Below are 13040 nucleotides of genomic sequence, written 5' to 3'. Positions count from 1 at the left end.
CACCCAGCCGGGCATGACAGGGCGCCGCGCAGTTGGGGGGGGGTAGGTGCGCATGCGCAGGCGGTGACAGGGGGGGAGACAGGGTCCGGGCCGAGCGCGAGCTCCCGGCGGGCAACGGCGGTTGCCCCGGGAAATGGGCGCCACCGCCCGCCGAGAGGGCGGGGCGCTGGGAAGGCGGCTGCGCAACCCCCTGGGGAGGGGAGGGGGCGAGCTGTGCGAGTGACGTGCGCCAGCCGCCGCCAATAGGAGCGCAGCGAGGGTACTCGCGAGGCTGCGTTCTCTATGGCAACCGTCAGCCCCGCTGCCTGAGCGCTGGAGAGGCGGCCGCCATGGTGAGTAGCAGCGCCGCCGGCCCTCAGTTCTCCCGGGCGGGGGACGGCATCGCCGTCTGGCCGGCCTTGTTCCCCGCCGCAGCCGTGAGGAGGCTCTCCGCGTCGGCCGGCCGTCGCCGTGCGCCGGGGCAGGGCCCGGGCAGGGAGGCGGCCCGGTCAAGTCCCACCGGGGAGAGGCGGCTCATCGTCCGAGGGGGGGGGCGGGTAGGTCTGCCGCCTGTGGAGACCAGTGGGGCTGGGGTTTTGTGCGGGATCCAGTGCCCCCGTTGCTGAAGGGCGTCTCGGCGCGGCGGGCCTAGAGATGGCGAGTGGCTTCGGCCTGCGTTGACATGTTTATTTACTGGTTTAATTTCCTTTCGAGGCTGTTTTCTAGATTGTGAGGTTTCAGCACTGTCTGCCTTTCTGTCTGTAATGAATAGAAACTTTTCACCTAAAGAAAACCCAGCAACAGCAAAGAGAACATTAATGGAGCTTTTCCTATCATCTCTCATTTGCAAGATGTGGGACTTTGTGGGAGATGTGGGACTCGCAACCATGTTGTGAGAGCTTGTTTTATTTACTGCTGTTGCTGTTTCCTACGCTGCCTTTACTTTCCAGGCAGTTGGGGTCTGCGCTCACATTTTCAGCATTGTTCATCCAGCTGTCGCAGTATTGCATTTTGACTGGAGCTACCCTGCATAGTTGGATTAATAAGGACTGGGTGATCAGATTAAGTGTTTGTCTGAATTGCTATGTTGCTGTCTCCAACACCAGCAATACTAACTAACTACATTGGAGTAAACAAAATGGACTTCACCTTTGGTTGCAGCAGCTCATTGGGGACTGTGATGATAAACTCCCATTTGTGCCCTGTCATGCCTCCTTGTGACTTGTGCTATCTGCAAGAGCAAGATTTATTCTAACATAATTGGCCATGCCAATACTCCTCCTTTTGAAATAGAGGCATGCATAGAAGGGCTAGTTAGCCAGATTTAAAAACGCTTCCTTCTTAATTTGCCCTGGGAATATTTGTTTCTGGGCAATAGGCTGTTGAGAAACAAATTCAGATTATCACTTGAGATTATGTAAGAAGTCTCAAGATTTTACATATAGACAAGCAAAGAAACATAACATACTTTCCTGTGTATTTTTGTTAGCACGTCTATAGAAGATACATCATTCGGCTACTTTATACATATGTACACGTAATACAAATTTACCCAAGAGCTTCCTCTCCCCTACAGTCCTTCTGGTTCTGATCCTCTGATTGTCTCTGATTTTGTGTGACTTTTCCGAGGGTACTGGTCATTTGAGGACTTGCTTCCAAGCACTGGTACTTTTAGAGGCAGTGCACTTATGTGAGGTATATAGGGATTACATGTATGAAAGTATGGTTGTTTTTTAACATACTAGTTAACATGATAACGCTATGAAAGCAAGCACAGAAACTAGTCGGCAGGCAAGTCTTCATGATGCTTGTGCTCCTTTTTACTTACTTCAGTGTGCATTTGTCTTTGTGCTTATATCCTTATCGGCAGGCAGAGCTAGGCCTTAATGAGCACCACCAGAATGAAGTGATCAACTACATGCGCTTTGCTCGTTTTAAGCGTGGCCTGTGTCTCAAAACAGTGGATTCTTGTTTTCAGGACCTTAAGGACAGCAGGTACTGTGGGGGGCAGTTCTGAGCAAGAATAAAGCAAAATATGCTAGCAACAATTGCAGGTTTAAATGCTTTATGGGGCGACTTTTCTTTGTTTACATTTGTATGTTCTTAGTGAGGAAGAAAGACCCAATAATTTTTGGAATGGTACAAGTCAAGTCCTTGTAAAACTAAGTTGTTCAAATTCTTAGGAATTAACATAGATATCAACAGCATGACATTGCTTTATATTTTGCTTCTGATGTCTAAATTTGATGCAAGACTGTAGCTGAAGTAATATTTGTGATTATAATGTTTCCAAGAGAAAATTTAAATACAATAACCAATTAGTAGCACCATGGTCATCTAATAACTACTGACAGTGAATGATTTCAGAAGGACATGGCGTTATATAAGAGTGATACCTGTGTAGCGAAGTCTCTTAACAATCCAAAATTGTTACCTTTATCTTACATGACTCATCTTGACTGCTCTGTTTAGACTTGTTGAGGAGACCTTCACAGTCGATGAGGTGATAGACATGCTGGATGGACTGCGGACTGTTGTACACAGTGAAGTGGAGTCAGAGCTCATAAATACAACTTACACCAATGTTTTACTTCTGCGGCAGCTCTTTTCGCAGGCTGAGAAATGGTACCTTAAGTTACAGACAGACGTCTCTGAATTGGAGAATCGGTAACATATACTGGGATATACAGAATGTCTTTCAATAATATGAAAACTTCAAAGTGTTGAATATTTGCATTCTTTTCCTAACCATAGAAACCTATTCTTTTACTATTGTATTGATGATAGGTTAGTTTCAAGTCTTCCATCTATAAAGTAGCAAGATACGCAATAATTTCAAATTTGTCTGGAAGATGTTTTTATTGGTAATATTCTTACTTTAATTAATCAGTTAAGAGCAGGTGACAGGATTTGACTAAAAAGCCTTTGTTGTCTGAGTAGATTATATTTTAATCAAGGATGCTAAATCTTGACAGTTCTAATGCATATACCATACCATTGCATGACATGATCTGTTGCATTTATTATATTTGCATAGAACTTCATTCTGTACTTCTAACAAGAATCTTACATGCGATAATGAGCATAGCATCAGCCTGGTAAAGTGTGTTTCATAGCATAGCTCTTTTAGTAAATAAATGCCTCCCTTTATTTTTCTTTTCAAGAGAATTGTTGGAACAGGTCGCTGAGTTTGAAAAGTCAGAATTTACATCTTCGAACAAGAAGGTAGAGTTTTATTTTAATCAAATCATAATCAAATGTCATGTGGAGTCATGACAGATGTTTAAAATACTTAGTACTGACTCTTTGTGTTTAAGAGAGAAAACCAAAACAAAACCCCCACCCTTTTTTCAAAACGATCTTTGAAAGTCTTCAAAAAGGAGCATTTTGCAGTTTGGCACCAAGGCTCACACTGAATTGCCTTGGCTGTTTCCAGATTGCAGATTCTGCACATCCAGGGCATGTCTCATAATGCTCATCCCAAAGTCAGCCAGACCAGGGATGTGTTGGAGCGTCTGCTCCTGAGTTCCCTTCCTCCTGGAAACTGCAATAAGACTGGGACATTTGCTGTCCCAACATGGAGTCAACAGCTGAGAAGATTCCACAATGCAGATGTCACTCTAGCTTATCTTGTATGATTATGGTTGCACCTTATTTGGTTTGTAGTGTAAAGGTATATTTAGTTAATATATATTATATTTGAATACTTAAAATAAGAAAATTATTTGGAGCTGTGTAAATAGTTTTTACTCTTACAATCACTCAAATATTTTTTTCTGTTTTCCTTGCTCCTTTGTCTTTGGTTGCTGTAGGATCGGTAGTCTTTTGTAAATTCAAGTTTGCAATCCTTTTATGTCTCTCTGCAGTGTTTTTGTTTAACTTTAGCTGAAACTGAAGTATATAACTTAGGAGCTAAGGTACCAGTAAAAAATTAACTTGAAATACAAGGTCATTCATTTGCTTTACAAAAGGAAGCTGAATTGACTGTCAGTAGTTATCTTACAGACTAAAGGAATACTTTTCTTCCTCCTAGAAGTGCGTATAATTTAATTTTTTAACCTTTATTATTTCTTTAGCCCAGTGCAGATCTCATTAAACCAAAACTGGCTCCATTAAATGAAGGTGGGTCAGAGCTGCTAAACAAGGTGAGAACTTGTCTGTTCATGCGGTTGTGGTCAATGACCGTTCTGCTTATTCAACTGAACTGGATAGCTGTACAGTAATATTTGTATACTGTGCCTCTCACTATATAGATGTCAAGGTAATATACCCCAGAATGTAAAGGAAAATGCTAATAAATTAATAAATATTGTAAAGCAGCTTAAATTTATTGTGCGGTTATCATCTCTAACATGTGTTGCAATATTGACCTTTCTTTTGCAAAGACATTTTGGCCTTTGTAATTATTTATTTTTCCATTTAATGAAGTAAATTAGTAGAAACCAGTATTCAGGTTGTTCCGTGCAGCTGGCTGGCTTTCAAACAAGGAAGTAAATTAAAATATGTAGCTGGCTGAAATGATTAGGTTATCAAACATTTTCTGTATCACCCGAAGTCAATCTTATTACATTCAGGTTTTTTCTTTTGTTAGTTCGTTGAATTCCTCCTAAAGAAACAGACACTTAAAGAATTTGGGATTTACTAGTTCTGAAAACGTCTGACTTCCCACTTGCTAGAGATTTTCAGAATTACAAAACACATTCCAGTATTTAATGTCATTGATATTTTTTATTAGGTATTGAACTCATTTAGTTCAACTGAACTTTTTTAAAATGCCACACTTCTTACAATACGCTTTTAAGTTAAGAGCAGTCAAGATATTTAGAGAGGAGTTGTGTTTTCTGTCTTCTAGCCTGCATTACCAAAATGATCTGTCAAGTATAGTGTCTGAATCAAACTGTTGTTAGTCATTAAGATAATTAAAGCATTCAAGAATTCAGACTTGTGTTTTACTTAGATCAATGTAGTTCTTTCTCAAAAATAATTTCAAAATCTGTTTCATAACAGTTTTTGTTGAATATGTGCATCTGATGTCTTTTTTTTTTTTTTTTTTTTCAAAAATAATTTGAAGTTTTATATGGTGAATTTACTCTGACTGATAAAACATGGTTATTTCCTGTGACACAGAACATGATATGCAGTAACCTGGTATTTGTCCCTTTTAAACAGGAACTAAGAATCAATTCTTACTTGCCTGTTGATTGAAAATACAAATGATGAGCAGTGATGAGATTTGCATTTCTGAACACGCAGTTTTCTTTACTGTGAATCTTGATACTAACAAGATGCTGAGCTCACTAATCTTAATTCAGTAAAGCATGTGCCAAATTTAAGTGAAGTAATTTCTGATGACTGAGGCAGAAAACACAATAAATAAATGGATTACTGATTTCTTATGAAGGCCATTTTTATAAGCATTTAGAAGCTTGTTTGCTTTCCTAAGCTATGAAGCATATTTTCTTACCTGCAGTATTTGGAAAATTCAAAATAGCACAAGTGTTCACAAACTTTTTCTCATTCATTAACCCAGACAGTTGCTTGTCTCCAAGAAGAAAATGAAAAATTGAAGACCAGACTCAAGACCATAGAAACACAGGTAAATTCCCTGTAAGATTGGATACTTAATGCTGTTTACATATTAAAACATATCTAAATAAGAATCCCATGGTTATTATTCTTGTGTTTTCAACTAAAATGTGTTTCTGAGGTTTTACATTTTCAATGTATTGCAGGCTACAGCTGCACTAGATGAGAAGTCCAAGCTAGAGAAGTCACTGAAGGATTTGCAGATGATCCAAGGAGATCAAAAGGTAAATATAATTAGGATTTCCCCCACCACCCACCCTGTTTAACACAACTGTTGCCTGTACATCTACAAAGTTGGTCTGTACAGTGTGTTTCTTTTCTGGAAATACAAAAGTTCAAGTTAGTATTGTCATGTTCCTGCTGACATTCTCTTCCTGCTGCTCTGTCAGTCAGCAGATAATCCAGAATGTTAGTTGATGTTATGGCATGTATTTTGTGTCACATAGACCATGGTAAGTTGTTATCAGAAAGTATTACTCCAGGTACTATTGGGAAGTAGTATTCCAGAGTTCATATTCTCAGGGGTGATATTTGTATTAACAGATACAGATTTGTTTCTGTTTGTTTCTTCCCATTTACTAATGAAAGAATGATATCTAACCTGGGTTTTGTAGCAACAATAAAACGCTAATTATTTCAAGCATTTGTCACATTTGATATTGACGTGAACAAGCCAGACTTGATGCTTCTCACTTCAGACTTTAAATACCTAAATACTTACATCTAACTGTCCAGTGTCCTACACTCTTAAACGTCAATTGAAGTTTTGCTACAAATGTCAATGATAATGGGTCAGATGGCAATTGTTTGATTTTATGCCGTTCTACCCATATCAGCATACTGTCAAAAATGGTTCACCGTTTATTTTTACTACTTAAGGTTCTTAATCTTTTTTATAAATGAGGATTCAAATGTGAGTAGCTACTGCAGAAAAAAAACATAAGAAGCTAGAAGTCATGCAGGTTGACACAGATAAGTCTGTTCAGGTCACCTTAGTATTATTTTAAGTTTGTACCTTTATTTTGTCAATAATTAGAATTTTCTAAAGTTTGTTCATGTGTGATTGTTTCTTAAATTTAAAATATTTCAGTTCAAACTTTTAACAAAATTAGAACACTTTAATCCCATTATTTTGAGAAACTGACTTTTTAAAATTCCTGCAGCATTTACAGATTTGGAAGTGAAGTTCAATGTCATAAAACATTTTCACTTTAATTTTCCTGTTTTAATCCTGATTTCTTTTTATTTTGCTTTCTAATTGGTTTATGGTATGTACTTCGCTTGCTTAATATGTTATAATTTTATCTAGTAACTTTCAAAATCTATATTCAATAATATTACTTAATAGGGATCTTGATTTATCAGTCATGGCAAATATTTTTTTTATCTGTTTTGTTAAGCCTTGAATTATTAAGGGTTTAAAATATTAAAGGGGTTTATTAAATCCTGGATAATAGTGTTTGTAGCTTTAAAAGATTGGAAACAAATCTCATCCTACTTTTCTGGTTAAACATGAATTGGCCTCAATGTCAGGGCTGCTGAGTATCTTCAGCTTTCATGTCCTAATTTGCTCTCTGTAATCTGTCACTTTCTTTCCAGCTCTAAGATTTTCTTTTTACAGGGTATATATGTTGTTGAAACTAGCTAGTAGATATAGTGCTGAAATGTACTACTATATTTAATCAATTAAAGTGTTAGTTGTTTGGAGAAAATGCTGAATTTTATCTGGTTTCATACTGTATTTTTATAGGATGGGTGTCAATAAAATCATATGAACCAGCTGCTTATTAAGGCAGTAGTTTTCAAACTCTTTGGACACACAAATGACTGCCAAACCACAATGGTTCTTAAGGACCAACTCTTGGCTCAGCAGATTTCTACCTTTTTTCTTTCCTTGTCTTTTTTTTTTTTTTTTTTTTTTAATAGTTAATATCGTTCCACACACCAAGTGTGAACCACGGTTTGGGAGTAACTGCTCTTTTGGATCAGTTTAACTTGAGGATTTCTAATTTTTACATAATTGACTTATGTCACAGTTGAGAAAAATGATCACTGTCTATTCCGATCTGAAACGTTATATGATGTAGTGCTTTTCATCATTGCAGCCTTAGACTCTGTCTCAAAATTCAAAATAAACTTTTCTTCTGTACAGGTACTATTATCAGGTGGTTTCCTATGCTCAGATCTTACCTTCCCATTCTGGTTTCGGTTGGGATAGTGTTAATTTTTTTCCTAATAGCTGGTACAGTGTGTTTTGGATTTAGTGTGAGAACAATGTTGATGTTTTAGTTGTTGCTAAGGTGCACTTACCCCAAGTTAAGGATTTTTCAGTTTCCCATGCTCTGCCAGCGAGCAGGTACACAAGAAGTTGGGAGGGAGCATGGCCAGGACAGCTGACCTGAACTAGCGAAAGGGTGTCGTGGTTTAACCCCAGCCAGCAACTAAACACCACGCAGCCGCTCACTCACTCCCCCCCCCCCCCCAGTGGGATGGGGGAGAAAATCGGGAAAAGAAGCAAAACTCGTGGGTTGAGATAAGAACGGTTTAATAGAACAGAAAAGAAGAAACTAATAATGATAATGATAACACTAATAAAATGACAACAGCAATAATGAAAGGATTGGAATGTACAAATGATGCACAGTGCAATTGCTCACCACCCGCCGACCGACACCCAGCCAGTCCCCGAGCGGTGAATCCCTGCCCCCCACTTCCCCGTTCCTATACTGGATGGGACGTCACATGGTATGGAATACACCGTTGGCCAGTTTGGGTCAGGTGCCCTGGCTGTGTCCTGTGCCAACTTCTTGTGCCCCTCCAGCTTTCTCACTGGCTGGGCATGAGAAGCTGAAAAATCCTTGACATTAGTCTAAACACTACTGAGCAACAACTGAAAACATCAGTGTTATCAACATTCTTCGCTCTGAACTCAAAACATAGCACTGTACCAGCTACTAGGAAGACAGTTAACTCTATCCCAGCTGAAACCAGGACAAAGGGATATTCCATACTATAGAACGTCACGCCCAGTATATAAACTGGAGGGAGTTGACTGGGAGGGGCGGATCGCTGCTTGGGCACCGGTCAGCGGGTGGTGAGCAATTGCATTGTGCATCACTTGTCTTTTCTTGGGTTGTGTTTCACTCTCTTTATGTTATCTTCCTTTTCATTACTATTATTGTTATTTTTTTATTATTGTTATTGTTATATTTTTTTTTATTTTAGTTATTAAACTGTTCTTATCTCAACCCACGGGTTTTACTTTTTTTCCGATTTCCTCCCCATCCCACTGCGAGTGGGGAGGAGTGAGTGAGTGGCTGCGTGGTACTTAGTTGCTGGCTGGGGTTAAACCATGACACCTCCACATGGAAAAAGGAGCAGAACTTCCTTAGTTTTAGATTTTTGTTCTTTTTAAGGTGCTGCTCGTTTGGCCTCAACCTGAGTCATTATACTTTTGAGAGTTTGAAGTTGAGCTTTTAAACCCGAGAGGGTTTTTTTTTTTAATGGAAATCTGTAGAACAGTTACATGAATAAAATGTTTTGTGACCCAGAACTGATGGCCAGAAGAGTTTGGGTTGTTTCTTCTCACAAGGAAACAGGAAAGTTGCTTCACAAGCCACTGTGGAGGCTCTTTTTATAATGTATCTGAGAACAGTGCAGTATCGGTACCTGATTGATAATGAGCCTTAACACTTTCATCCTTTCCTACCTGTATTACACTAATGGCTTTTGAAATGCCTGTGATCCTTTACCTGCTTTAAAAGTACATTCTAGCCTAGACATTCAGATCTTAAACTGTAATTTACTATTTCAGTACGCTAAGTAACTTCTTCTGATATGCTTCATCCTGTGGCTTCACCTAATTCCTAAAGAGGTGAAGTACAAGAACTTGAAATCTCAACTTGGCAGAGAAGACATTCCAGCCATCTTTAAAATGCATTTATTAACAAATTTTTTAAGTTATAAATTAGTTAGTGCTTTAACTAGTTTTTTTTAGTAGGAATAATGTGAACATAATTATTAAAAATTAAGATGTACCAACTTTATGTGGAATTTTGCACTTTTAAATATTTCTTCCCTTGCATTTGACATGTTTAAAATATTTTTTCTATTGAAGACTAATGCAAACCAGGATATCACTGAACTGGAGAATAAGGTGGCAGCTTTGAGATGCCAGTTTGAGAAGACTTTGAATGACTCTACTGCAAACCAAAAATTCTTGGAAGAGAACTTGGTGACAACAAAACATGACTTGCTTAAGCTTCAGGATCAGCTATCCACAGCTGAAAAGGTTAGCATTTTATTGTAATGTAAAGATGAGATCCTTACTCACATTTTAACCGATTAGTAATTTAACAAGCATACACTACAGCATGCAGACTTTACTGGGTCACACTTGTGCCTGTGTATTTTTGTTATTTCAGTGGAAGGACACGCGTTATATGTAAAATAGCAAAACCACAACTAACTGCACGATTACAACGAGATGAATACTTAAAAATTGCCCATTTGTCTCCACAGAAATTTTTCAATGAAAAGTGTATTCCCAGTCTTCAGAAGAATTTTAGCCTGATTTCATTAGAAAATAAAGTTTGTGTTTCTCCGTCTCTCCCAGTAATCTTATTTGAATCTACTAGCAGACTTCTAAATTTGAATAAGATAGAGAAGCTATTATTCTGAAACTTGAGGAGGAAAAGCAAGTAATCTTTTTTAAAAAGCATGTTAGGCTGGTTTTCATAATAGGTAAATGTTGATGTCGTTATTATGTAGGAATTGGAGAAGAAATTTCAGCAAACATCTGCTTATCGCAACATGAAAGAGATTCTCGCTAAGAAGAATGAACAGATAAAGGATCTACGTAAAAAGCTTTCCAAGTAAGTGGTGCTGTTCTGTCTGTCCAAACAGGATCCTTCTTCTGGATCCATGTTCTGCTCCCATTTTGTTTTTATAAATGTGAAGCTGTCTCTAAAACAGACTATAATTTTTCCCTTAAAAAGAATTTCTATTGGGCTGTTCCTGATTTTTGACAAGCCAATCCTTTTAATGGATGCTAGGTGGATAGGAGGGATATGTGCAACAGCAGCTACCGTGTAGCAAGTAATGAGAGCATTTCGTATGGAGAGGATACAAAATATTCATGGATATTGTAGATAAGCCCCCAGGTGCTACACACAGAGATACAGATGGGAGATGTACCAGATGCTTTGGCATTATCTTATTCTTCCACACTTGTTTATGGGAATGGCAAGTCCACAATATATAAACAGGGTATTGCGTAAAGAAAGATGCACCCTGGCCATTATATTGCGTAGAAGACCATCATTCTGCAAATATCAAGTGAGCTTTGGCAAAATGGATGCCTTAGACCTATGCTGTAGGAGGACAGAGGTAGAACTTAAAACTTCTGTTTAAATTTCTGCCTGTGTCTTGGGATTTGTGGATGGGTTCCTGGTCGTTCCCTCATTCTACTGTTTGATAAACTGGCCAATTTTAAAAGGAGAAAATAGTCTAAAAAGTATATACGTTTGTCTGTGCCCGAAGTCATACAGTGAACCTTGACAGGAATGCATCACTAGTGGGAGTAATTTATTACTTGGGTTTCATATTTTCTTTAGAGACAAAATGTCTCTTGGGTATTTTCTACTCTGTTTTAATGATTTTTTTTGTTTTGTTTTGTTTTGTTTTTTGTTAATCCTCAGGTATGAGCCAGAGGACTAAAATATCAAAAACATCTGATCTATCAGAAGCTGCCATAGAAAGAAAATGTAGACTGGTATTATTTTTCAGTAATTTTTGTTTTGAATGGAATATTTTTTGCTTCTAGTGCTTAAAATGACTTTTTATTAATACTAATAACACACTGAAACTCCTACCTTACTTCATTGTAAACCTACAATTTATAGGTATTAGTTTCCGTAGTCATGTTCTTAATTGTTAACCATCGACATTCCTTGAAAAATAGCAAACAGGAGTTTACTGAAGAACTGAGGTCATTCTCTACAATGAAAGGAGTTTATTTTTGTTAAGAAAAGAAAAAAAGGAAAAAAAGAAGCATTAAGGTTTTTTGATGTCTCTGAGGTGGAAACTCCAGTTGTTATTTTGCATAGTTAATGTAGCCATGAAGTAGCATTATGTGTGAAAATTCCATCAGTGGAAGTAATAAGTAGGAGGAAAAAAATTAAACACGCTGATTCTGTAATGTTATTTCACACTGGACATGTCACACCTCACCAAAATGTTGTTAACGTTTTGCTAGAGGATGTTCATTAGATAGTGAGGTAAATATTCTTTATAGCGGAAGCGCTGGATCCTTTCAAATAAAGCCACTAACTGAAGTTATGCTTTTTCACTCGAATTTATTTGAAACAAATTTGAACATCAGAAGGCAGATTCTGATTTTGCCAGTATTCTTAACATTAAGACGATAATCTGAAAATGCATAGGGAAGTTCCTAGTGGAGCATCTTTCTTGGGAAATAAGTTATTTTGGATGTTTTCATCTCCTTTCTTAATGTAACCTCACCAGAAAATGGCTTATTTCTTTCAAGTGTTTTACTTGTAATCCTCTGCCTTGCTTTTATCTGGCAGCCTCTTAATAGTGCATTCTACTTGTTCATCTGTCCCTGTTCATATGTATGTTGTATTTTACTCCAAATAAAACCATTATGTTTTTCAAACATTTAATCTTTAAGGAGCTGGGTTTTTTTATAAGACTGTTTTGTATAGCTCTTTTTTAAGTATCTATAGAGAGGAGTGGCAGATCAGTAAAGAATCTTGCTAGAAATGCAAACATTTAAATTACAGATTCATGCTCAAAGCCACACCACATCAAACAGCTGTAAAAACGTGTACCAGTGGCATGGCTGGGAAAAGGCTGGGGGGGGGGGGGGGGGCGTGTTACAGAAACTGGCATTTAATAGTGCTCGTCTCAGGAGCTGCTTGAACTGAAATGGATCATTTTTCCTCATTCTTTCTCAAACGAGCAAAACTGTTAAAATTCCTTAAGCAGTGATGTGCCAGTCCAATCTGCCATACACTTGCAGTCTGTAAATTCTTTTGTTGTTCTTTGCCCCCCACTGGTTAAACAAGATTGGTTTGGGATGAAGTCCTGTGTCTGTAGCATGATATTATTCCTGTAGCACAATAGTAGAGCTTTATGGGGTGACATACTCCTCTTGCAGGAATTCACGAAAGGTATTATTTTGCCCCTTGTACAGTCACTAAAATATTAAGTTCTTAATAGGGATGTGCCAAAGAGCTTTCAGGCCTGTGTTTGCTCAGAGCAATTATGTTGACACCAACAGGAGTACTTACCTGGGTGAATATTGTGTTTTTCTTTGTAATAAAACTCTTTTTAGTATTTCTAAAATGGCAGGTAAAGGGTGAAGAAAGGCAGAGAATCTCATGACTTCTGGTGGTCTTTTCTGATAAATCTTTGGCTGTTGACTTAGCTAGAATCTTGACTCTGTGATAGGC

The 13040-nt window shown here is 38.1% G+C and overlaps 1 protein-coding gene across 3 annotated transcripts; it reads left to right on the top strand.

Moving 5' to 3' along the window:
- Positions 1-204: 204 nt before the first annotated feature.
- On the top strand, positions 205-12248 carry LZTFL1 (leucine zipper transcription factor like 1). 3 transcript variants are annotated; one of them, XM_052794737.1, is made up of 10 exons: positions 205-332; positions 1850-1974; positions 2452-2646; positions 3144-3204; positions 4056-4124; positions 5510-5575; positions 5712-5789; positions 9698-9856; positions 10336-10439; positions 11265-12248. In XM_052794737.1, the coding sequence occupies exons 1-10, from the start codon at positions 330-332 to the stop codon at positions 11281-11283; spliced, it is 879 nt and encodes a 292-aa protein (XP_052650697.1). In that variant the 5' UTR covers positions 205-329; the 3' UTR covers positions 11284-12248. The 3 variants fall into 3 exon arrangements, with proteins under 3 accessions (XP_052650697.1, XP_052650677.1, XP_052650687.1); XM_052794717.1 differs by having other exon boundaries at positions 206-332; positions 9683-9856; XM_052794727.1 differs by lacking the exon at positions 205-332 and adding an exon at positions 615-636 and having other exon boundaries at positions 9683-9856.
- Positions 12249-13040: the final 792 nt, after the last annotated feature.

This window comes from Harpia harpyja, chromosome 1, assembly GCF_026419915.1.
Source record: "Harpia harpyja isolate bHarHar1 chromosome 1, bHarHar1 primary haplotype, whole genome shotgun sequence".
Lineage (NCBI taxonomy): Eukaryota > Metazoa > Chordata > Aves > Accipitriformes > Accipitridae > Harpia > Harpia harpyja.
The sequence above is the reverse complement of the archived record's forward strand: the minus strand, read 5'-3'. Positions and strand labels throughout refer to the sequence as shown.